The sequence below is a fragment of the Pyrgilauda ruficollis genome, unplaced genomic scaffold (genome assembly GCF_017590135.1).
Source record: "Pyrgilauda ruficollis isolate IOZ18807 unplaced genomic scaffold, ASM1759013v1 scaffold66, whole genome shotgun sequence".
NCBI classification, from domain to species: domain Eukaryota; kingdom Metazoa; phylum Chordata; class Aves; order Passeriformes; family Passeridae; genus Pyrgilauda; species Pyrgilauda ruficollis.
In genome coordinates this window covers 3,161,376-3,186,056 of record NW_024528377.1, presented here as the reverse complement: position 1 = coordinate 3,186,056, position 24,681 = coordinate 3,161,376, and the positions used below count along the sequence as shown (strand labels likewise).

Genomic DNA, 24,681 nt, shown 5'->3' with positions numbered 1-24,681 from the left:
CAAGATCAATTAAGACAAGTAAAGCTGCTCCCTCAGTTTCAGTGTCATTTCTAGGCTCCCTGCCTTGTCCTTCCACTCTGGGAGGGGAAAGCAATGGTATTTTAAGTAGGAGGAGCACTGTAGTTAATTTAGAACTTGTCTCACTCTTTGTGGAACCAGGTGCTGCATTTTAATGGGTATAATGCAGCTAAATCTATATGAAATTTTATGAAATTATTAGGATGCATTTTCAGAGTTCACAATCAACTGCAGGATTTCCCCCTTAACAGTCCTGGGATTTGTTTTATAAATTTCAAAACCAGTTTCTGCTTCCTTATTCAGAGGGTATTTTGGAAGCTGATTTTGAAGTTTTGGAGGTCATGTCATGGACGGATTGTACAGAAGCAGATATGCTCTTGGTTTGTAATCCCCTAGTTTTATTCATGCACACTTTGGGAAGTTCTGCTGTGATGAATAGATGTCCTGGCCTTGCTAATAATTTCATTTATGTTGAAAAAGCAGCTTGTTCAGGAGACCTGGTTTTCACTCTTAAAAGATTAAATAAAGCCTTGTCCTCACAATATTCCTCTGTTGCTAATATTGTAGTATGGTCCAATTTCTATGAGTGTGCTCTAAATTTGAAACCTGTGTTTCTGAGCTGCAAATGCCTCATGGTGAATGGTGTGAGAGCCTGAGACTGAATCCTTAATTAGGTCTTGCCTATAGAATCCCATGTGCATGTGTGAGCTTTTAAACCCATCAAATATATGTTTTCAGGTTTTTAATTTTTTAATTTTTAGGTTTTCCCAGGTTTTTAATTCTAAATATTATTGCCCCAATGTTTAAGTGTGGAATCCTAACAAACTTATTAAACTTAAACTCTGTTTTTACTGAAGCCATATTTTATGAACCCCCTAAATATCCAATACTTCCAGGGCCTCATGTGGGAATTATAGAGGCTCAGCAATGATGAAATATGCTTTTAATAGTCTGCAGATTTTTTTTAATGGTCTATATTTAAGGATAGTGTAAATACTTTTCTGTTGGATCCGCAAGGTGAGTTTGTTCAAACAACTGTCTTAACAAAATGCTGGCAGAGGAATTTCAGTGCCTGTCAAAGCCACGAGTAAACTCTTCTCTTTTGTTTCTAGGCCAGCAGTGGTAGTTCAGAACTGCAAGAAATTATGAGAAGACGGCAAGAAAAAATCAGTGCAGCTGCCACAGATTCAGGTGTGGAGTCCTTTGATGAAGGAAGCAGCCACTAAAAGTGTTTCCTCTTTTCTTTAATTCCATTGTCCATAGCATAAAACCATCCAGCTTTGCTTTAGGAAGCAGTGAAGGGGAATGTCTTATTGTATTGTAAATGTAACTAGCCAACACGAAGAAAATTTACAGTAGTGTTCAGAGAAGTACCTGCTGCTGGCTCCTCATCACGAGAAATGAACAGATGAGAAATGCAGTGGAGATTCCTGACAGGTGAAAATATTGGTACAAGATTCATTTACACCCAGAGATGGGTCTTGGCTTTTTGGAATTAACATGACAGATAAATTGGAGCACGTCTTTGTTGGTGATTCATCTGAGGGAAGCTGAGCCAGCAATAAAAAAAGCACTTGAACCCTTCAGTAATAATAAGATTCTGAATCCCATCTCTAGCTGTAGTGTGCAATTATGTCCTTTTTGGCTCAGTCTTTCTTGTCAGGCATTTGGCTGCAGGATGTTTACTTAAGTTGTCGACTCCAGCAAATGTGGAGGAAATGTTTAGGGAATGAACAGCAGCCCAACACAGACTGAATCTTTCCTGCATCACTCCCAAGATGTTTTATTACTAATGATGCTGTTTATAGCAAAATAATATTCTGTACATTGATTTTATCCATATTTCACCTGTGATGAACTATAATATTGCACAAGAAAGAGTAACTAGAAAATAGCATCACAACCCAGCTCAAAGAGGTGAAGAGATCTGCTGTAGCCATGCAACAACTCACAGTATATTTTTCTTTAAAATATAATTGCATTTTTTTGTCTGCAACTTAACCCATCAAAAAGAACAGTGTGTAATCTAGACTTCTCTGTGTGTTGATCCCAGATATCAGTTTTTCCTCGTGCAAAAAGCCTTCATGATTTCCTTTATAAATGTAATCTTTTGGAAAAGTGGATTCCTGAAGGTAAAACGGGGAAAAAAAAAAGAAAAGAGAAACATCCCTTCCAGAAAATGCTATTTTTGGAGATGCAATGATTTTTGTCACAAAATGTTCTGTTTCACATGGTCATGTGATTTTATATATAATATATGTATTATATATAATATATAACATCACTTAATTTAGACAAATTTAATCATCTAGTTTGATTAAGTTTCATAGTGCCTTTTTCACATGAATCAGCTTAAAGTCTGCAATAAACAGTATTTCTTGTCTGTTAAATTATTGTATCTTTGTGGCTACAAAGACAGTATTGAAATAAGAAAGTAATCTTGATTATTGCCATTAGTTTGCTTTTCCTCTGCATACAAGGGAAAAAAATCTATTCATTTTTCACAAATGAAAAATTAAAATCTTAATAAAGGTGTTAGTGCCATTTATTGTAAATGTCCTTGCAAACACTACTTCTGTGTGGTTGGTTGTGTGTCCATTTATGTTTTTACATTTGATATATATTCTTTATGCCTGTCTGCATAAACACGGCCTTATTCAGGAATGGGTCAAGAAGTGATAAATCCCATTACTTGAAAGTGCAGGAGGAGGAACCTTTTTAAAAGGTCTTTTTGAAACTCCTATTTAAAACTTAGAATCCATGCCTTTTCTCATAGGAGGATGTCAGATTCTATAAAAAGCACTCTGGTGGTAACCTGCACCTCTGATAATTACCAAAATAGGAAGGCAAGATTTATCCTCTCTGCAGGCTTTTATTTCAGCATTCAGCACGTGGTTTGCTTTGCCCAGAAAGAGGCAACAGCTCTGGGACCTCCCAGACTTTGTGAGGTTTGGCACTCTGAGCGCCGGTGGGGAAAACTCATGTCCCACCTCTGAGAGAAAAGAGGTGGCTTCACAACAGTTTGGGGGTTTTTTGGAGCTGGGTTTCTGTGGAGCTGGTGTTTGGAAAGTGCCAGACAGGTCTGAACATGGTCAGTGTGCTCAGAGATACTTGGGGAGAAAAGAGGAAACTCCTTCCACACGCTGAACAAGCAGAACCATCTTGGGTGCTGCTGGGTTGGTTTGTGTCTTTTTTTCACAGTTCCTAAACTACTAATGAATTAACAACCAAGTGCTCCTTGAGTTGTCTTTACCCTTTAAACTCTGCTGAACTAACCTTTATGATTTCTGTGTTACAGTCTGGGAAATCTGAATGGTGTTGAGGCAAATATTTCCCCACCTGCTGGAATTTCCTGGGTGCTTTAAAGCACTGCAGGGATCTTCACCCTTGTGCTGCTGTGCAGTTTTTGAATTTTTATTTTGCTGGCAGTCATAAGAAATCAGGAGGAGATCTCATTTGGGGTTCCTCAAATGAAAATGAAATGTTTTCTTCCTGGTTAAAACAAAACCAGTAGTAAAATGCAGTGCTTCATTCAAAATGTTTTCTCTAGGATTTGAGCAGTGAGGCTTATTTTTTTCAATAATAATATTTTAGAAGGATGTGATATGTCTTTAAGAAGGAAACAAAGCATTTTTTTAAAATGCCAAAATCAGTGCCTTATTAGACATTTGAGAAGTGGGAGTAATTTACTATTTTTCTGCCATCAATTTGCCTTTTTAACTGGATGGAGGGAGGGGTTTTTAGCAGCCTGTGTTCACTCAGCAGTTCCATGCTTTCAAAGCACAAACCTTTTAACATCAGCAAGGCACTTCTTCCCACTTCTTCAGGCTTCTGGTTCCCTTGGGGTCAGCAAGGCACTTCTTCCCACTTCTTTAGACTGCTGGTTCCCTTGGGACACCATGGGGAGAGCAAACCACTGTGAAACCACACAGAATTAATTCAGAAAGAACACTTCTAGCCAATATTGATGGGTGGAGCACTTTACTTACCATCTAGAAATTCAAATGTTAAGCAGGGATTTGCTCAGACAAACTGTGGTCTCTGGGATTTTATACAAACTTTCATTGCTCCAAAGCATTAACTGTATAAAAATTGGTGTTTATTGTTTGTTAGGTTTTTGTTTTGAGTGGGGTTGGGAAATAAGGGCATAAATCCATGACTGATATGTGCAGAAATAAATGGTTTATGAAGCAATAGAGATTTCACATCCAAAATTATAATGATTGTCTGAAATGTGCAGAGCTTTCAGTGTTTGTGAACTTCAGAATTTTGACAATTTAAGGGAACAAACCAAAGAATCTATGAGTTTCTGTAAGATGTAAATTCTTTCTAATTATGAAACCTGTAAGTTACAGCATTTTTATTTTAATGTGGTAGTGAAGGCATTTTGACTTTTTAGGTCACAGACAGAAGCAAGCTATGGCTTGAATACCAGACCCTGTTCAAGCAGGTATGACCACTGATTTTCCTGCATTTCAAGCATAAAGGAAACACAATCATGAATGGGAACTCAACTTTCTGGCCAAATTACCCTTTCATAGGAGCCAAGTTTTTCTACTATGTTGAGTCTGGTGTCTAAACCAGCCCTGTTTAAGGTTCTGATGCATCAAAAGTATTTGAGGGAATACTTTTGAGATCAGTCTCCCACCTCTACATAAAAGCACCAACATTATATAGAAGTGCAAATGAGAGGGAATCTGTATGGGTTCTGTATTTAAAATTTCACAGACTTTAAATTTTTACTGTAGCAATGTCAACTTTTTGCTAATAAGTGCCTTGGCTTTTTGCAGATTAAGAAGAGATGAGTGAAAATAGGGAGCCTTCCTAGAAGTTCCTAGTCCCCACTGGTGCCTGTCACAGCAGCAGTAAAGCTCAACCCACCCTGCTCACACCCATGTCAAGAGCACTAACAACATTATTCTCTCACAGGAAATGGCTGAAATAACTGCTTCAGCCTGCCTCAATGAAATTACAGTTTTGACACAAGCCTTTACAAATTAGAAGTGAGAGGCAGGTGGTGTGACGTGTTAAAGGAGGGAGGGAAGAGCCATTTTAGAGCATAAGATGATGATGTTGATTATTTGACAGGGGAAATTCATCCTAGCTTGGTGTAAAAAAAAAAAAAACAAACAAGTTTGTGGAAAAAACCCCAAAACATTAAACTGAAGTACAGCACAAGTAAGGCTTCCTGGCCTGTTCTTAATCTTTTGGTGAGGTTTGAAGAAAAGACTTCTGAAGACCCAGGGCTCACTTCTAAAACTCCAGGATATGCTTGGAGAGGCCACACTTCCCCACAGACTTTTTTCCACTTCTAAGTACTTAATTTTACCTCTTTCTTTGCTTCCATGGCAGAGCACACAGCATGAGCCAAGGAGAAAACCTGCCCTGGTTGCAGATAATGGTTACTCACAGCACAGAGCTGCTCTTACGCACAGCTGGGTCAGCAGATGCTGGAAGAGCAGCAGATCAATAAAGAGCATCAATAGTGTCAGCAGAGCTTTGGACACGAAGCCCATAATTCCAAATATCTATTACCTAACCTGAAGCTTCAGACAGCTTTACAGCTGTGATGACTTCAGGGTTTTACTTTAGCAGATGCTGGAAACAATATTAACATGAATGTTGTTCTTTTGGACTTACACTGAAGGTGTATGATGAGGTAAAGCCAAAATTGTGCTGTGTCAATTCAGACTAAAAGGACCTGCATGAGTTTTCTGAACCACAGTGGCTTCCAGGCCCATTTATTGCTTTACTCATGTCTTGAATGCTGGGAGAGGTGGTTTCCATTGCCATCCCACATGCCCACTGACACAGTTTTGCATACTGAGTGGGGTAGGAAAAGGTATTATTCTGATGGAGTTTTCATTGGAATTGACTTTGTGATTAAGAAGCTATTAAAGGAAAAACAGGCACCTGCTGCTGTGCAAATGGAAAAATTTCTGACATGCATTCAAAACCATCTAGTAAATTCAGGCTGCTCAGTGTCCTTTGCAACATGCGATTTTGGCATCTTTGCAGCAGTTTTGGACCCTGTCAGGTTCAGCCAAGCTTCTTTTACAGCACCCTGTGACACTTCGTGGGCACAGTGAATGATTTAACTTTGCTCTGTGACACAGAATGAGTATTGGCTCAATGGGCAGTGGCCAGCAGGAGGGAGGAGACAGTGGATGAGAAAGAACATTTGTGGGTTGGTTTTTTTTCCCCCAGCTAGTTGTCCAGAGGGATATGAACACATTTTCTGAGTAAGCATGTAATGAAAACCTGAAATGAGTTTTTTTTTTTAAAAAAAAGCATGGAGGCAAGGTCTAAATGGTCAAGTGCTCGTTTATAATTTTGTTTTCTGTTCAGTTTAGGCCAGACAGCTCTTTGCTGTTCCTACTGGAATGGCAGGCCCTCAGGCTGAGGCACACAGGGAAATGAGGGAGAAATGTGCACCACTGGAGCCTTTTTTGTCACCAACTGGCTCCCTGGAACAAGGGGCTCTCCCCTTCTGCATCCACCTTGTGCTTGGAGAAGCAGCATCCCTGCTCCAGGACTGGGATTAGTGGGAGCAGTGGAAGTAGCATTAGGAAACAGAAGGGAGGGGAAATACACATCACACCCATTCAGTAATCACCTGTTCTTTCCTGTTTGTCTAGTACCCCTCACAAGGACCTGTTTTATCTGGGAATTATGTTAAGTTTTGCATAACATAACAGTTTGAAAGAAGTTTTCCGCTGTAACCAATGCCACAATGAAGTAGTTATCAAAGAAGTACGCACCTATTTACCTGCCAGTGGAATAACTTTGGAAGAAAAAAAGAAAATCAGCTGAAGGAGATGATCAGGCTCCTGAGGGCAGCTGAGCTGCTGCCCTACACCCTGGTGCCCTGCCAGGTGATAGCAGAGTCAGGGTGAAATAAATATATATTTTGCTGTTTTGCTGACAGTGACTTCTCCACAGGTAAGCAATCCAGTGTGTTTACTTTCAGTTCAAGTCTGCTTTGTTTACATTGAGCACCATTGCTGCTAACTTCCAATGAGGTGACACAAAGCAACAGGTTACAAAAATGCCATCAAACATCCATTCTGACAGCATCCATGTCACAATACACAATGATGTACCGGCATTATACAAAGACCCCCAAAAAAAGAAAATATATATTAGCTAATTATTTTGACTAGAACTGAAATGGACAGCGAAAAAGAAAAGAGCCCCCCTCCCTGCCCCCAAAGGCCCTGCAGGAATCCATACTGACATTTTGGCAGCCTTGTAGCAACAAATTGAAAACCAGCTCTTCACATGCCAAAACCTTATATTTGTAACATTGTAAATTCCTGGTTCAGGAAAAATTGTTACGTCTATTAAAGCACTTTTTGTGGGTTTTTTTTTTTTTTCTTTCCACCCCTCCAACCTGAACCAGCTTCATGTTTTCACACAGGGTTAATAATTACTAAAAAATAATACACGAGTGAGGGGTATAGGCACCATAGACTGCTCAGACAGTTAAATGCTATATATGCTAAGATATCCCAGCTGGAAACCCAGCTGCCCTGTGATTAGATCCATCTAAAAGAAGAGCCTGACCAGTGGCATTACTGAAAAAAAGGTTGGCAAAAAGAGCAATCCCTCTGCTGAATTAGTGGCAGCCCAACCAAGGGCCAAGCCCACCCCTTGTCTCAGCTGCACAGCTCGGATTTCTGCTCGTCAGTCCATTCCTGGGGTCTCGTGCTCCCCCCGGGCCCCACGTCCATCAGTGCTGTAAGGGAACAGTCAAATCCATGGCCCCAGCAACCCCCCCGCCCTCCCAGCCCCTTTTCACAATCTCCAGGTTTCTTCATGTATGTTCATGCCTCGCTATTCACTAATGAGGTATTATTAGATACTAACAATGCCTGCTCTCCTAGGGACAGACCAGTGACACATGAAGAAAGCTCTCCAGTCAACCATTAAAAAAATATTGCACTTACTTTCAACCTTAAGCCCAACCTGCACAGAAAAAAAAAAAAATATTATGAAAGAAATTAAGCAAAAGTACCAAACAAAACCCCAACACTCTGGAGCAATCTGTCTTATGCACATGTAGTGTCTTTTCCTTCATGTTGTTTAGCTGAATTTGGTCCAGTATTTAAAAAAAATGTCCAGAAATTAAACAGTTCAAAAGACACCGCAGGCTCGTTAAGGCTTTGTCTCCCCAGTGCTTCAGAAAGGTAAAAGTTTCTTTCCCTCATTGTCCACGCACTGCAGAGCAGTGGTCTCTTGTGGCACAGCACCTGCCCCTTCAAACCATCAACAGAAAATAAATCAGAAGCAAGGGAAGATGGGTGTGCTTCGTGGTCTCACCTGCAACCAAACAAACAGAATGCTTTAGAGAGAAGAAAAGGGAATAAATACAGTTTTTAGAATTTGTTTTACTGACCCTCCACTCCGAGTGGGACTGCAGGTCACCAGTACAAGGTGCTGGGACCCAGATTAGACAGCAACCCTAAACCCAGGGAACAGTGAGGCAAACTGGGGTTTCTTTACAGGCAGGGGGATGATAAATACACACAGGGTTAATAAACACACATGACACACAGCAGACAGGGCTGGAGGTGCTGTCCTCAGCACAGCTCTCCACCAGCTGCCAGGAAAGCAGTTTGTGTCAAAGCCTGCAGCTTCCTGCTCCACCCAAAATGAGTGTTAAGGCTGTGGCTGGGTTCTTGCTGCCACCTAATGAACCAGAGCAGTGACACACGTCCCCACGGCTTGTCCTCGTGGTCACAGCCACTTCTTTTGCTTAGGTCAGTGGGAGAGTGAGACCAGCCTTTCACTTATGCTACTGGTGGTACCACTTTGAGAGCCTGCTGGTTCTCTGCTGCTATGATTTTAAATTTAAGAAAACATTTCCCACACTTTCATGCCAGAGCTTTTTGGTTACCAACTCACCCTCCAGCAGAGCATCCCCAGGCCCCTGCTGGCCATGGCAACCTGGCAAAATCCTTGTTTGAGAACAACTGGAGATATTGAAGTTCTCCCTCCCTTTAAGCTTCACAAGGCATGTCAGGACAAGTGGCAGGGTTAGATGGCTCATCAGGAGTTTGGATTCTCTTTTTCTTTAAACATGAGAGAGCCCATATATTCTTACAGTGCCGTAGAAAGGGTAGTGGGTTATTCACCATGAGAGGCTAGATGGGTTTTTTCCCCTCATTTTCCATGTGAACAGGGAAGAGGAATAAGAAAAGCCCCAAAGTGCCAGCAGGGATGTGAGGCACAGGGCCAGGCTTGCCTGACTTACCACCTGTGACTCTGAACTAGGACTTGCTGACGTTCTCATATATGACATCACTGATGCAGAACTGCTGCTTCTTCTTCTGCCACATCAGCTGCACACACTGGTGAATAAAAATGTACTGCTCCTAGAAGGAAAGACCAAATAAGAGGGCATTTTTTGCACCCCAGAAAGCACGACAAAAACACAGTTTGTTCATAGGAACAGCCTGCACAGCTCCATGTCTCCCAGCTCAGCCCCTCACAATGCACAGGGAGTTATCAGCTGCCAAAACAATAGCCCACAATTGTTACAGATAGCAGAAGGGGGAGCATGAAATCCACCTGACACCATAATCACTTATTAATAACGTGAATGATGGCAGAAGAGTTGAATCGGAGTTGAAGTCGGTCTATTTTACATTGCCTAAAAAGAAATCAATTCCAAGAAAGGTATCTGAATGCTTCGTGAACAACAAATTGCACCCATGCCACATATGCACCTGAAATATTTTAATGAGGTTCAGGTTCCTCAGTGTTTGACTTCTTCATCAATAAGAAGAAAACCCCCATTTTGTTCACAGAGCAGTTAATTTGGAGAGTCTGGTTTCAATTCAGGGTATTCCCCATTCTAAAGCCCTTTTTGGGCCCATGCCATTTGTTTTTTTAAACTGCTCATTGAGACACTGCCAAGTTTCCAGCATACCAGACAATGTGAACTCAGGTGAGCTGTCAGGGGTTTCATATTTTGTAAGGAAAAACTGTTTGGTGGCCTCTGTGGCTGAGTGCCAGTGTCACTTGGTGAGTCTGAGGCCAGGCTTGGCCACTGCCTGTAGCAGCAGGAGCTCAGTAACTGCCCCCAACATCAGCTCCAGGCAAGCAATGAGGATCTACATGGCAAATTAAAAAAAAAAAAAAAATGAAATATTTAAAGAAAAAAAAACACCTAGAAAAACCCACATCACCTCTGGAGTGGTAGCAGTTGCAGCTGAAATCAACCATCAGGATTTTGTCCCTCTGGTGGAAAGGATCTGCCTTTTGATTAATAGAGTGAATTGTGATGAAAAGTGGCAGTTTGATAGGAATGATCCAGAGTAGACTGAAAATTACTTTTTTTTTTTTTTTCATTTCCAGATCCTAGTTGTTGTCACTGCAGGTTTTCTTCCTCCTTTCCTCTCACTGCTACAAGTTTTTTATTTGCTCTCAATTCAACAAACTTTGGGAATAAACAATCTACCTTGAAAACAGTGATGGTGGTACTTCCAGCTGCATGGAGGTTGCTCATTTATACTGTGTGTCTAACCAAGGAAGAGTACAATAGGCATGAAATATGAAATCTTTCCCTCATTACCAGGGGAACCGGGAAGGTTCAGATGCAAATTACTTTTGCTTTGAAGAATGAGTTTATGATTTTTTTTTTATTTTTTTTTTTTTTTACCCCAGTATATATTGTCTATATATTTTTGTCTTGAAAAAAGTGTTACCCAGTAGATATTTGGGTAGGGAGAGGAGCAAGGAGGGTGTCTGGCAGACTCACAATCCTTTTGCCTGTCTTGCTTGTTTGAAATTCCATTGTGTGATGAGCTGGATGATACCAACATGATACTTGAACAAGGCTGCCTGATACTGATATCATTTCATGAGCCATTAATCCCCTCAGCAAGCCCAGCTCTTTACAGCATGGCTTGAAAATTTCATATGTTAATCTCTTCTAATGCATTGTTTGCATATTCATTTCACAGAAGGTGAGAATAACTCATCTCCTCTGGCAGACAGTGAGATTGCAGATATATCATCAAACCCACCTATGCAGCAGATTAATAACGTGGCAATATCACAATGAAGATGAAATCTTGACTATATTGATTCACAGTGATTTTATCAAGTGTTTGAGGGAACAAGAGTCGTGAGCATGCTGAGGATGGGTATGAAATGGGCACCACAATGCTGTCACAGCGCTGAAGTGAACAGACCTTACCTCTGTCTGCACCATGGACATTCTGTAGGACCTCATGTCCGACACCAGGCCCAAAATATCCACGAACTCATGGTCACGGATGTGCTGCAGGAGCCGGTCCAGGGCTATGAACGTCCCCGTCCGTCCCACGCCAGCGCTGCAACACACACAGACATGCAGCTCGTGCAAGAGGACACACAGCAAATCAGTGGCACTGCAAAAGGCAGGAGTCCTGCAGCTGTGACTGTCAGATAGAACTGATCTGAGGCCAGGCAGGCTGGTTATCTGTGGGATTTAGTGGTACACAGCCCATTGTTTGGGCAGAGTGGATGCACTCACACAGAAAGAATTTGCACACACAGCCTCACCCATCCTTAGCTCCCTGCTCTTCCTGCTGTCACTGCTCCCCTCACAGACTTCATGAGACCCCTGCGACTCCAGGGGCTGGAGTCAGAGCTACAGAGACCTGCTCAGGAGCAATGGATGCCCAGGGAGAGTGGGGGTCACACCTGCAGGACTCAGTTCCACTGCTCTCCACACTGCAAAGCTCTTGGATCACAAAGGCGCTGAACTACTGCAGTTTGTCCTCAAAGGACAATATAAAAGCTCAAACCTGAGGCATCACCAGAAGAGTCTGCACTCCAGGACTTCTGCCTTAGGAGCATGAGACAGAAATAGCTACCACTCAGCTGAAAATCTGCATTTTCCCCAAAGGGAAGCTTAGCAACTAGAAAAAACATACAGTGCTTTCATTTAGGGATTCTCATGTGTGTATGATTCTTTGCACTGTAATTTCACGTGTGGTGTTTAAGTCAGATTTCACAGAGGTTTTTAGGGAGTTTCACACAGCATCCAAACATTTTACCTACTACTAAGGGTGTGTATCTTGGCAAAAGCTCTTTCTTCTGTTTTGTCATGCTTTTTCTGAAAAGCCTTGAAAGTGTTTGCAACAATGTTTAACATCTCGTTGACACAGTTCAACATAACTGTCACAAAACAGGTCTCTATTTTGGCTTTTGTTGTGTTAATTTCTCAAATACGATGAATACAATGGAACTTCTGACGTGTTAATTGGACAAATTAACTGATAACTTCATCCTGTGCCTTCTTTAAAGTCTGAGAACAATTACTGCAGGAGTTGATCGATGCATTCTTTCTTCCCCCCCTACTAATTTTGTAGCATTGCTACTTTTAATCTATGTGGTCTAAGATGCACAGTATAGTCTAAAAATACTACCTGAAAATATCTTTGCTGCTAGAAGAATCCTCACTGAAGAAAATAAGTACTACAGCTGCTGCCCAGCTCTCTGATACTTGCTTCTGTTCCTTCCCAGAACAATTAAGCAGTAAATACAGGGTCTGATTTCATAATATTATATATAAATCTCTCCTCTGTGTTATTGTGCACTTATTTTGGCACTAAGACTCACGGAACAATATCCTCTATGAATTTCTCCATGGGGTCACAGGCAAAGCTGCATAACACCATAACAGCAGAGAGAACCACCTTCAGCCACCAGCTGACCAGAACCCCAAAATCTCTATTTCTCATGGTTTCCCGACCTATTTAATGTCACACCTTGTTCTTCCCCCACTCCTTGAAGCATTTACCTGCAGTGTATGACCATGGGGCCTTTAGTCTTGGCTGATTTCTGCCTGACCATCTGTACAAACTGGAGGATGCTCTCGGCAGCGTTGGTGGTGGGCACGCCGTGGTCTGGCCAGGCAGTGAAGTTAAAATGCATCACGTCCTGCACCTCATCAGCCTGGGGGGAGAAGCAGAACAGCAGCATGTCATCACACCCAGTCACACTGAGGGCTCTTTTGTCATTTTGTGGTTTTCTTTTTTTCGCCCACATACAGCCTAAAAGGCTGAAGCCAGCCAAAAGAAATTGGCAAAGAACAAACAAGCTAGTTAATACAAAGTAGGGGAGATATCAAGCCATCATTATCAAAACAACAAGAACTTCCTGTTTCTGGGTTTGAGATTTGCTTTTTGCTTTTCTCCCTGTGGTAGTTCCATCTTATTTTGCTTTTAAATCAAGAATTGTTGCATTTTTCAACTCTGAGCTTTTTTCCCCTTTTTATTCCATTCCATCTCCTTTTCTCATTTTGCCACAGATAAAGAACAACCCTGTTGGCAAACACTCAAGCCTGGACTCTCAAGAGGTTTTCTTTTCAAGTTTTAAATAAAAAACAGTTTTAAAAAAAAAAAAAAAAAAAACCCCCCCCCCCCCCCCAAAGATTTACCAGAGGAAACATTTAGGAAAAAAGCTCATTATAAAAAAACCCCCATGTACAATGCTAAAAATTCTACTGGCTTTAGATGAAGTAAGATCCTCAACCCAACACATAAGGTCCTGGGTCAGTGCTGAATTGCCAGTGCATTGCTTTTTCCACATCCCCTCCACATCCCTAAACTTTCCTTCATGAGATGGTGCTGGCCATGATCTGATGCAGGAAACAAGGGTGGAAGGAAAGTCTGGGGAGCTTTAATTTGAACACCACATACTCTCATATTTTTTTCAATATTTTATAGGTAGACATAATTATTACAGAATTACCCCTTTGAAAAAAATATTTTCAATTCTTCCTTTGGTATTTTCAAGTTTTGAATAATTTATAGCAAGAAGTTGTGCCTGAGATATAGAAAAGAAGAAATTCACACATTTGTTGTCAGTAATTATTGGTACCACAGAAGCGTCCATTTCACTTTGCTGAGAAATTCAGAGACTACAATTTTAGGGAAAAGTTTTATGATTTCGTCATTTGCCTGTGAGGATAAGGACATTGATCTCTCTCAGGTGTTTCCTGCTGAATTCCAGAAATAGACCAAAGTTAAAGAAAAGGCTGGACTGCAATCACTGCCACTCCTCTGGCAGAGGGTTTCACTCACGTAGCTGATTCGGAAGCTGCGATACACCCAGTCCGTGTGCTCCTCCTCGCTCAGCATCTCCACTGTGATATCCCCATATGCAACAGGATCTTCTGTGAAAGGCCAGTAGTGGTCACATTTCACCTGGAATGGGGGGAAATCCAGGCATATTTGTATAAGGATACACATATGGAAAGGAGCACATGCAAAAGGAGGCAGAACCTTGGGTTGAGCAGTGCTTACAGCACTATTCACTTGCTGCTGCAGGGAGAGGAAATTTATCCTGCAATGACTTCCAGTCTGACCATTCCTGTTTAACTGTGGCCATCAGCTATGTGTCAATTTTCAGAAGGGTGCAGTGAAGAACAAAGAGTGACTTCTGTTTTTCTTCCTGATATAATAGGTCTAAACGGAGCAAAAAGCTGGGAAAGAGAATGGTCCATATACACCCCCCAAATGATATTCCAAATATTCCTATTATCAATATTTCTATTATCAAGGGAAAATGTAAAGCTAGGGCTTGTATTTCATAATTATCTAAATTTAAAAGTGCAGAATCACAGAAGGCCTGAGGTTGGAAGGAGGCCTGGAGGTCATCCTGTTCAAGTCCCTTCCCTCTCAAACAGTGTCACCTAGAGCCAGCTCCAGACCATGTCCAGGTGACTCTGGAATATCTCCAAAGATGGAGACTCCACAAGCTCTGGGCAACCTGTCCCCGTGCTCAGTCCCCTCACAGTAAAGTAAGTGTTTCCTGACTTCAGAAGGAATTTAATGTGGTTTTTTAATTTGTGCACATCACCTCTTGACCTGTCACAGGGCAAGTCACATCTAAAGGAGTCCCTCATCTCCATTCCCTCCCATCAGGTATTTGTACACAGTGACAAGACCCCTGGAGCTTCCTCTTCTCCAGGATGAAGAGTCCCAGCTCTCTCAGTCTCTCCTCATGTGAGAGGAGAGGCTTCATAATAAAGTAAGGAGAGGTAAAAGGGCAGAAAAGGTCAAAGAAGGTCAGGGGTCATCAAAGAAGTTCATGGAGGGTGGAGGAAGGTTAAGAAAGTCAGGGAAAGTCAACATCAAAGGTGGTCAAAGCAGGTCAGGGAAGGTCAAGGAAAGGTCAAGGTTCAAGACAAGGTCAGGGAAAGCTAGAGAAGGTCTAGAAAAATCTGGGAAGGTTGAAGAAGGTCAGTCAAAGCATGTCGAAGTGCAGGAAAAGTCAAAGTAGGTCAAAGAAAATCAAAGAAGGTCAGAAAAGGTAAGAAGGGGTCAAAGAAGGTCAGGGAAGGTCATAAAAGGTCAGAGAAAGTTGAAGGAGATCAGGAAAAGTCAATGAAGTTGCAGCAAGTCAAGGAAGGTCCAAGAAGGTCAAGAAAGGACAAAGTTCAAGAAAGGTCAAAGGAGGTCAGGGAACATGAGGGAATGTCGAAGAAGGTCCTGAAATGGGAAGGCAGATGCCATTCCAGGGCTGGTTGTGATGCTGCCTTGTGATCAGAATCAATGCAAAGATATTCACTCAGCATAAAAAAACTCTTTTTTCAGAGTGGTTTCTGTAACACCACGTACAAGATTTTGTTACATACCCGTCTTTTCTCATTGCACTGAGTGAGCATGACAATAATTTGTGATTTTTGCTGGAGAACCATCTTCCAAAAATCATTCCTAGTTTCTGGCAGTGGTCCTTGGGTTGCAATGTATTCCTGGGGTGAATTATAACCCTAAAAGACAAAGAGATAAGTCCTGCTTACCAACATGGCTACTGTTCCAGAACATATATGTTTCATATTTTTTTAGCTTGCCTGAGTTCAATTTGTACTTCTGAAAGCGATTTTTAATATTAGAAAACTAAATTTTTTTGGTATTTATTTTGTGATGACAACTTTTGCTAGATTTTGATGCTCCCAAAGTACAACCAATATAAAATGCAGAAGATGAAGCTGTTATCACATGAATCATTTGCCCAGAGAGCAGAAAAGGCAATATTAAAAAAGCAAGTAATAAGAACCTTAAGAGAAAGTTACAGCTCCTTCCAGATTATGTGATTTTAGGGTTTGTTTAGTTATAGGCACAAAACCAGTTACACATGCCCAGTCTGCTCATCCCAAGCAGTGCCTGTGGTGATTTTCAGTCACTGGTGTCAATGGAACAGGAATATACACACAGGTTTATGTCAAGAGGCCTTAAATTAATAAAATATTAATCAGAATTCTGCTTAAAATAATAGAGAAGATGATGAGTCAATGCATTTAACAGATGCTAAGATGCTTCATTGGCATGTATTCCTTTTCCTATACCTATCAACATAATTTTAGTTGGAAAGATTCCTTTCACCTCTCCAAAACCAAAAGACTGTTATTAGGACTATAATAAAAGAATGACCCCTTTGGCATCTGCTATAACCATATTTGCTGAGATTGCATCATCAAAACTGCATTTGGAAAGTAATTTTATAACCCTAGCAGGAGCAAAAAATACATCCAACACACAGCATGATCCCATGCAAATTGGGCAATTTCTGTGCCCTTACTGCATGTGGATCATAAAATTATTTGTGATTTGGGAGCACTTTCCACAAATGGCTTCCTCCAGATATCTTTGCAGATGAGCTCAATCCCAGGTTTTTTGCACTGCACAGACTCTGCTGCCTGTTCTGTGTGGGCTGTGTCTGACCTAAGTGACAAATCCCTGTCAGCACAGGGATAGATCACCCCTGGTTTCTGTGTTTGGAGGCAGGGAATCAGTGCAGCACTGATTGTCAGAAAAAGAACAGCAACAGCATTACCATCATGTGTTTATCCCAGTTTCCATGGTCAGCACTGTGCTAGAAGCAGAACTAAAGAGATGCAAAGCAGAACTGAACTGAATTTTGCATGGAATCTGAAAGGGACTGCTGCTCAAGATCCTGTTATCCACAATCCCGTGTGACAGAAGTTTCCTGGGCTGGGAATCCTGGAAGGTTTTTCCTTCCTGATCCTTGCAGTGTGATTGCTCAGGTTCATGCCCTGGACACAGAGAAGCCAAGCACAGACACTTGGCTCAACACTGCACACTTGGGCAATGCCAAAGTGACAGAGAAGTGGCTCCAGTGACTCATCCGAGGGCTCCTCCTTTCTCCATAACGCTGGCTCAGCTCTCTCCAGCACAGCCAGACTGCAAAAATGCTCATTTGTCTGTGAAAGGCCTCTTCCCAAAGGGCTGCAGTGGTGCCCTGCCTCCTCTCCACGCAGAGCAGCCCAGGGAATTCTTGCTCTCACAGAGGTACCAGAGGGGCAAACCCTTGTGGCAGAGGCAGGGACAAGCCTGAGTGACTGCACGAGCTCAGGGGAGAGTGGAGAGAGCTGATGAGCTTTCAGCCAACCCCCAATGTCAAAATATTTGCCTACAGCTCTGTGTACACTGTAATTATGCTGGAACCGTGGGTGCTACGCCCGGTAAGTGGCTGCTCTCTGCCAGGTGCAGGGGAAGCACCAGAGAGGAGGCAGAAAGCAGAAGTTCCCTCCACACACCATCTGGGCTGTGTGCATTTTGCGCATTTGGAGCGTCTGCCTTAGCTCTTTTCTTCCATGTGCAGTAGAAATCTAGAAAAATTTCTCATTTGAACATCTACGTTTCACCTCGCTCTCTTAAAAGGCCACTGAATAATTTTAACATTTCCTGCCCATTTCCCTACCTGTCCAATCAAAGTCTCACAAAGATTCACAGCTACAGCAACAAAATTTGCCAAAAAACCTTCCCCCTCCACCCCTTTTTATTTTTTCTTTCTTTTGTTTTTTGGTGGCTTTCCCTGTAGGCAAAATATTTGGAAGCTGAAGGAGATGCTGAGGACATGAGTGAGCTTCCAGGAAATGCTGTGCTATTTTCAAGGGCCCAGCTCTGCCTGCTGTGCAGGACACTGAACACACTGACCAGAGCTCTGTACTCACAGGGATGTAGTTGGCATTAATGTAGTCAGACCCCTCCTCTTCATTCATTGAGACCAAGCGGACACGACTAAAATCATCTGTAAAAGGAAAGAGAAATTAGGAAAAAAAAATGGCCTCTCAAATATGGCATTCATCTCCAACGAGGCAAAATTTAAATTAGTCCTAAAGGAATGGCCAAAAATAATCTATTAAAAAATAGAAAATTCTTGTATTGACTAAGAGAGTAATGTTTGCTTTAGAAAATGTGGACACACCATCATTAGTGTTCTGCAAACACCCCCTCCAAGTGCTGTCCCTTTGGGCTCCCTTAGGCTTCATTAAAATCATAACAGAAATACAGTAACACAACTCAGCAGCATAAAAAACCTTGTGTTTCTCACCTCCAAACTCTTGCTATGATAAACATTTCCAGGAAACTACATCTATTCAAAGCTAACATAAAAACATCCCTTGCCTGCTTCTGTGTAAGAGCAGGATTGTAGAACAGGCTTAGAAAAATCTCCCAATTCTCCAGTTTTCTTATTGGAATGCTTCTTTCCCTCTCTAGGGCTTTTATCAGGATTTAGTTTGTGTTGTACTTACATGGCAGGATGTTTGTGTAGCGATTCTTGCAGCGATTCATGGGGAGATCAGCAGCAAAGTGGGGGATGTCCAGCCCAATCAGTTTTAGCTCCTGAGACAACAGAGAGGAAAATGCCAAGGTCAGCCTCAAAAACACTCAGAGAATAACTCCTTGTGATTACTTGTGGCAGGTAGCAGCCAGAAAACGCTCATAAATCACTTTATAAATTGACAGCAGGATGACAGATTGTCCTTTCTTGATGCCTCTGAGTTGGGCTCCAAGCAGCTGGAGAGCAGTGCTGGGGTTTCTCCTCCTGATGTTGGCAACACACTGCTGCCATCCCAGAGCTGGGAATCAGAATTGTTCCTCTACACACACTCACTACCAAACCAAAAATCCTGCCAAACCTAAGTTATTTCTGTGGTGGTCATCTGCCCCCTTAAAGAGGCTTCTTGAAATCCTCAAGTGGCTTTCAGTCTTGGGGAAATGCTTGGAAGACCTTTTTAGTCATCATCTTCAGTAGTTACATGTAAAACATGGTGCATCAGGAGAACTTGCTGTCAGGAAACACCCTGAGAGTCCTCCCCACTGCCTTTCCATCTTGTATCTTGGGAAACAGCTCCAGGATAGGGATGGGGTTTAGCTTTGTACTACTAAATTGACGTTAAATTTTGAGTAATTAAGAGAATGCACCTGAACTTGTCTGAGAGAAATCTCCTTGCTCTTATAGAGACTTCTGATGCTACTTCCTGATTTCAGTGCTTCCTCTCAAGTTAAGGACATTAAATAAATAAAATAAAGCCATTAAAATCCAAAATTAAATTCTGGATGCCAGTATGCCGTAAACTTAAAGCAAATGTGTTTTTTCTGACAGTTAACTCAAATTGAATGTGAGAAGCCACCTCAATCAGCTCAATAAATGCAGGGTTTAACAACACCAAGCTCCATTTCTAAAATCTGCAGAGGAGGAAGTGAAGCTGGCCCACCCAGCAACAGCACAGATCAACACAGAGCACACAGGAGCACACCATGCAGCATAAACATCTTGAAAAAGCTGATCTGGGCAAATAGCAGAGGGAAGAATCCTCAGAGATTTACCTCAAATTGCAGAGAAAATTTATAATCTGAGTCTTTGGCCATATCCTTGATGTATCCATCAAAATCGTCCAGCTGGACAGGGCTTTAAAAGAAAAATACAGAGAAATTATGTTAAAAAAAAAATCTGATTTTTTGTAGTACCTTTAATTTCTTTCCCCCAGAATACTCTCGAGTCATAAATATCTATTTGCAGCTGTTAATGCTAGAGAGAAATAAGGACAAACCTTGTGGTTCAGGGCCACCAAATGTTGGGTGCACTACATTTTGAATGCCACTGTCCTGACTGCTTTCTCTGCTGGCTTTGACAACTACCCACATTTGCAATTATGAGTCCAACCCTCTTCCCAGACAGATGGTGGCTAAAAAAAAAGTGGTCTATAACTATACAAAACCATGGAGAGCTTTAGTAGGTAGGAATTAGCCTTGATTTAATGACTCCCATCTTTCCACACTTTTTTTTTTTGCCAGGTGAGATCTATCTGTTAGTTAGGCACAGCCCCTGAACATAACACAGAAATAATTAGGCTGACGCTGTGAGTAACGAAACACTGGTAAACATCTTCCCTCACCTAATTATCATACTCTAATTTACAAGCTACTGGAGCATGTACACAGTAATCTTCTCATTTACTTGGAGGCAATATGCCCAAAGGAACCTGTCTTATCACCACTTAATTACTCCTGTTTACCCGCTAGCATTAATGATCTGATGTTCCAGCAACAACTGTAATGAGAGCCCCATGTCAATAGGGAAATATCACTGCAAACAAATGCATCCCATTTTTTTTTCACCATTTGCAATTTTTAACTAAGGATAAGCTCTGTTGAAATCACTAAGTTGGATAATTGATCTTTTCCCTGCTGACTAATTTTGTGTGTTTTACTACAATCTGTTGAGCAGAATTCTTTTTTGTCCAGTTTGTGCTTGTTTTCTGCTTTCAGGTATCTCTCTTGGGATATGTCTATCAAGAAGTTTTCTGTATTTGTAACAGAAATACCACTGTGCCACCTACTCCATAATGCCTATTTAGTCTAAGACTTATTCCTTTAAATACCAAAGTTACATACTTGGTCAGCTTTCTCTTCTTTAATCCATTTTTACTCCTAAAAAAAAAAAAAAGGCAGTGTTTTAAATTTACACTTATGAATTAAACAGTTCATTAAACAGTTGTACAACCTTTATTCAAAGACAGCACTGATTTAAAAATGTGTATTCTTTCATCATAATCAGGAGGAGATTGATGATAATAACCTGGACAATGTAAGGCTGATAGCAACATTTCTGTTGAGTCCAGTGGGATGCATATCCCATTCTGTGGCTCTGAGAATGACCTGCCATTGGAAAGGAAAATCTGTGCCCAGAAAAAGCCATGGGTCCCCTATAAATCCTGACCCATTGGCTCTGGGTGGGCTGGGGCTGAGTCCCCAGGGCCTGAGCCTGGCTGAGCTTGGAAAATTGGATGCCAACACTGGAGAGCAACTGGGAATGAGAAGCATCTCTTGGGTAAAGGGACAAGACCACCACTTGCAAATTCAGGAAAAGGTGAAGGGAAAAAAGACAGGGCCTGTCTCATAACCTGCTTCTGATGATAAATGAAGACAATGGCAAATATTCCTACTGACCTCAGCAGGACTCAAGCTTAAAACTTAGACAATTTAATTGACTTTAAACCGCTGGAGATAATTGTGCCAGTCATGTACAACAAGGATTTATGGCTGATGTAATTCACCAGCAACAGTTGTGAGCAGGTTTCTGAGTGTGCTAAGCACTAAAACCCAAAGGATTGGACTTAAGAGCTGCCCTACATCAGCTACCACGGGGTGGATTTTTGGAGGGGGGTGTGTGTTCACTTTGTTGTTGCCACAAAGAAGTTAAGCAACAATAAAATTAACTACACAAAGCAAGCACCCTGGAATAACTTGGCTAGAGATCTAAAAACACTGATCTCCTCTGTTCAATCAGAGCTCAAATAGATTCTTGCTTTCTCAGAAGGAATTTTAGTAGTGTCAGTTTTTAATTCCTGGACAATTTAAGGCATTAAAAATATCTGTTATTTTTTCACATTATAATGATGCTATTTTTAATTTCATGGTGATATGAAAATTATGTCTAGATCATTTGGTTCACTGCTTCAATTAGTAAATTAAAGGACAAGACCTTCAAATTCTAAATAATGAAATTATAGAGAAATAAATATTAAAAAGCAGAGTATTTTTATTTTTCTACCTTGTTAAGTTTAGAAGCTACATTAAAAACAAATAAAGGGCTACTTTCCAAAATTAAATTTTACAAAATACTCAGTTCCTGAAGCAGCCACAACCTGTAGTAATTTTGTTATTTTGTCAAAACACATTTCCATTTAGAGGAGGACCTTTGCCTGCAGAATTAAGGAGCTATGGCAATACCAGCTTTATATTAAGGTGGAGATTAAATATTATAAACCTATTCAGCCCATCATGTTATCTGTACATTCATATGTACTATACACTTAAACTAGTAGTATTTATTTTCCATCTTCAAAGATTTTTTTCAATGAAATCTTAACGTTAATTCCACTAAATTATTCAACACACCTCTATCCCCTGTGACTATGGTAAACCTTTTAATGTCAGGCACATAAGAATTAATTTGAAAAGAAAAAAAAATAGCTAAATGCTCTTTATGATGGGAATGCTTCTAAGAACGCTTCTCCAAGGAACACTTCAAGAGGCAATAAAACAAATGATTGACAAACATTTCTCAGCAAGAATTTTGTGTGCTTTGATAGTCTCAAGAGGCCTTTGTTTCTTAGCATTGCAATTGTTTCCTGAACGTTCATAAATGTTTTAAACCAGCTTATGTGCAAAACAAAAACATTAGAAACGTTAGCTGGTGCTTCATCTGTTATTCCATTTAGTCTACATATTAAAATACAAAGAGAGGGATTAATCTCATCTCATTCCACTTCAGCTCCTGTAAACTTAATCATCTAGACTGAAATAGGTAGATTGATTGAAGGGGAACCCTCCGAATGCCTCTGGAAAGGTGAGTTAATGAAAGATAAAAGAAAAAAGGCAGAGGGACAAAAGACGACAACACTTTTGCAGCAGTGCCATTCACGGTGGCCACTCTGGGCTTTTTGACCAGCTGAGAGAGCTCAGTGTGACTTCCAAAATAATCACCTGATCCCTGACCTGATGCCTCAGGTTTGAGCTTTTATATTTTTCAGATTCTCTGCTGCTTTAGTGTGCAGTTCTGAGCTTCATATAAGGGATGGTGAGCTCTGTGCACAGAGCAGGGAGAAAATCAATTCCTGCTCCAGCTGGGCACCAAGGACAAATGATCCAAATCTCAGCCCAGGAGCACAAACCCCGTGGGCTGCAGAGAGAAAAACAAGCAGGATGGGAGTGCAGGGGCTGAGCTGGAATTGGACACTGAACTGCAATGTGCACATGGAGCAGAGCTGATCCCAGGGAGAGACCCCGGGAGCGCTCGTGCATTTTGGGACCATTTGGGTTCATCCTGGGTGCAGCCCTGGCTGGGCTCTTGTGCTGCCCAAGGTGCATCCATGCAGGAGATCCTTTGAATCAATCCCTGCTTTATTCTCTAACTCTGTCCAGCCTCTGCTCTAGGGAAGCCTTCTCAAGACATCAGACTCTCCCCATCTGTGCAGCCCAAAAGTTAGCTGAGTTTACACCAGACAAGCTCCAAGAATATAATATAATATTAACCTTGGAGAGGGAGGGAAGACCCCCACGTGCTCCTCAGTGAGGTGTGTATGGAGAGAACATCCTTGCTTTCCTGACAGAAGAAATGAACCTTTCTTTACTTACATACACATTCTCATTTCTAGGCCCACAGAAAATTTGGATGGGTTTTTCTACAGGCATACTGAAGGAAAATCAGTCTCAAAAATGAAGAAGTTGATGCCTGCCAGGACTTTTGTGCCTCATGGTAAAACCAGGGAAAATGCTAGGGAAATAAAATCTTAGCCTCAGGACCATCTTTTTTTATATATACCCAAAAACTTGGACCCAAGACCATCAGGAATTTAAGTTTCTTTATATGAATTAGGCAATTTTGGGTCATAGTTACTTATAATTATTTGCTAAATGGTTTGTAAAACAATTCTGGTTCTAAGAAGAGGAGTGGCTTCGTTAGATATTTTTAAGAAAACAATCAGGTGTTGACTAAATCCTTATAAATTATTTACAGACAGTAATTAATATACCCCCACAGTATTAAATATACCCACATACACAATGAGATGTGCACACAGCGACCCTATTTTTACTCTTTGGGACTCCTAGTGGTATTCATTCTCAGTGAACTGTTTTTTTTTTTTTTCAAAAGCAAAACTTTTACTGACATCAGGAGGGCATAAGAGCACTCTTGAAAAACAAATGTATTTGACATCACACAGCAAACAGGTGGGGCACGATCAAGCAGTTTTAGTAATAGAACAGCAGCAGCAGAAGTCAGTGCCAGGCAATGAACACGTAAATAACCAGGACAGAAGAAGCCAGGACTTGTCATGAAGCAGCAAAAATTGCAAAGACAGCAATGAGATGGATACGATGACCACTGTAAGACTGGCTGTTTAATACCAAAATGGGTTGGAGAATAGACAGACAAACCAGATGAAGCAGGGTAGCAAACACTTTGATACCCACATCCTCTCCAGTCCATGTTCCAGTGCAAAATTATATCTCCAAAAGCTTTGACCCATTTGAGAACAAAGGTACCACACATTTTTCATGTCATAGAAATTCACATTGTTTACACATTGCATATGGAAAAACAAGTAAATCACTTACCAAGGATTAACATAAAATGCCAAAAGATAATCAGTCCAAAGGCATGAGGGTAGCAGAGTTAGGAAAGCAAATACACTTCTACGCCTGTGAGCATTAATAAATAACATACATAAAGATGAAAAAGTGAGGAGAGTTAGTAAGACAAACAGAAATCAGGAGATCAGCAAATTCTATTATAAAAATCAGCTAAACCCATCAATCCTGCTTACTTATGGTCAAATCCTACTTC

General features: G+C 41.2%; 2 protein-coding genes across 5 annotated transcripts in view; one reads left to right on the top strand and one right to left on the bottom strand.

Annotated features, from left to right (window-relative positions):
• EPS8 (epidermal growth factor receptor pathway substrate 8) overlaps positions 1–2,590 on the top strand; it is a 125,019-nt gene extending 122,429 nt beyond the window's left edge. For all 4 annotated transcript variants that reach the window (XM_041484458.1, XM_041484459.1, XM_041484455.1 and 1 more), the window contains exon 22: positions 1,131–2,590. In XM_041484458.1, coding sequence (XP_041340392.1) covers positions 1,131–1,244 — 114 coding nt within the window. In that variant the 3' untranslated portion in view covers positions 1,245–2,590. The remainder of the gene's footprint in view (positions 1–1,130) is intronic.
• Positions 2,591–6,963: 4,373 nt separating this feature from the next.
• Positions 6,964–24,681, bottom strand: part of PTPRO (protein tyrosine phosphatase receptor type O) — a 144,131-nt gene continuing 126,413 nt past the window's right edge. The window contains exons 17-27 of the mRNA XM_041484460.1: positions 24,453–24,536; positions 20,724–20,759; positions 19,656–19,737; positions 18,578–18,668; positions 17,996–18,072; positions 15,656–15,790; positions 14,100–14,222; positions 12,815–12,969; positions 11,225–11,360; positions 9,275–9,395; positions 6,964–8,340 (exon numbers count right to left, since the gene is read on the bottom strand). Of these exons, the coding sequence (XP_041340394.1) occupies positions 9,291–9,395; positions 11,225–11,360; positions 12,815–12,969; positions 14,100–14,222; positions 15,656–15,790; positions 17,996–18,072; positions 18,578–18,668; positions 19,656–19,737; positions 20,724–20,759; positions 24,453–24,536 (1,024 nt within the window). The 3' untranslated portion in view covers positions 6,964–8,340; positions 9,275–9,290. The remainder of the gene's footprint in view (positions 8,341–9,274; positions 9,396–11,224; positions 11,361–12,814; positions 12,970–14,099; positions 14,223–15,655; positions 15,791–17,995; positions 18,073–18,577; positions 18,669–19,655; positions 19,738–20,723; positions 20,760–24,452; positions 24,537–24,681) is intronic.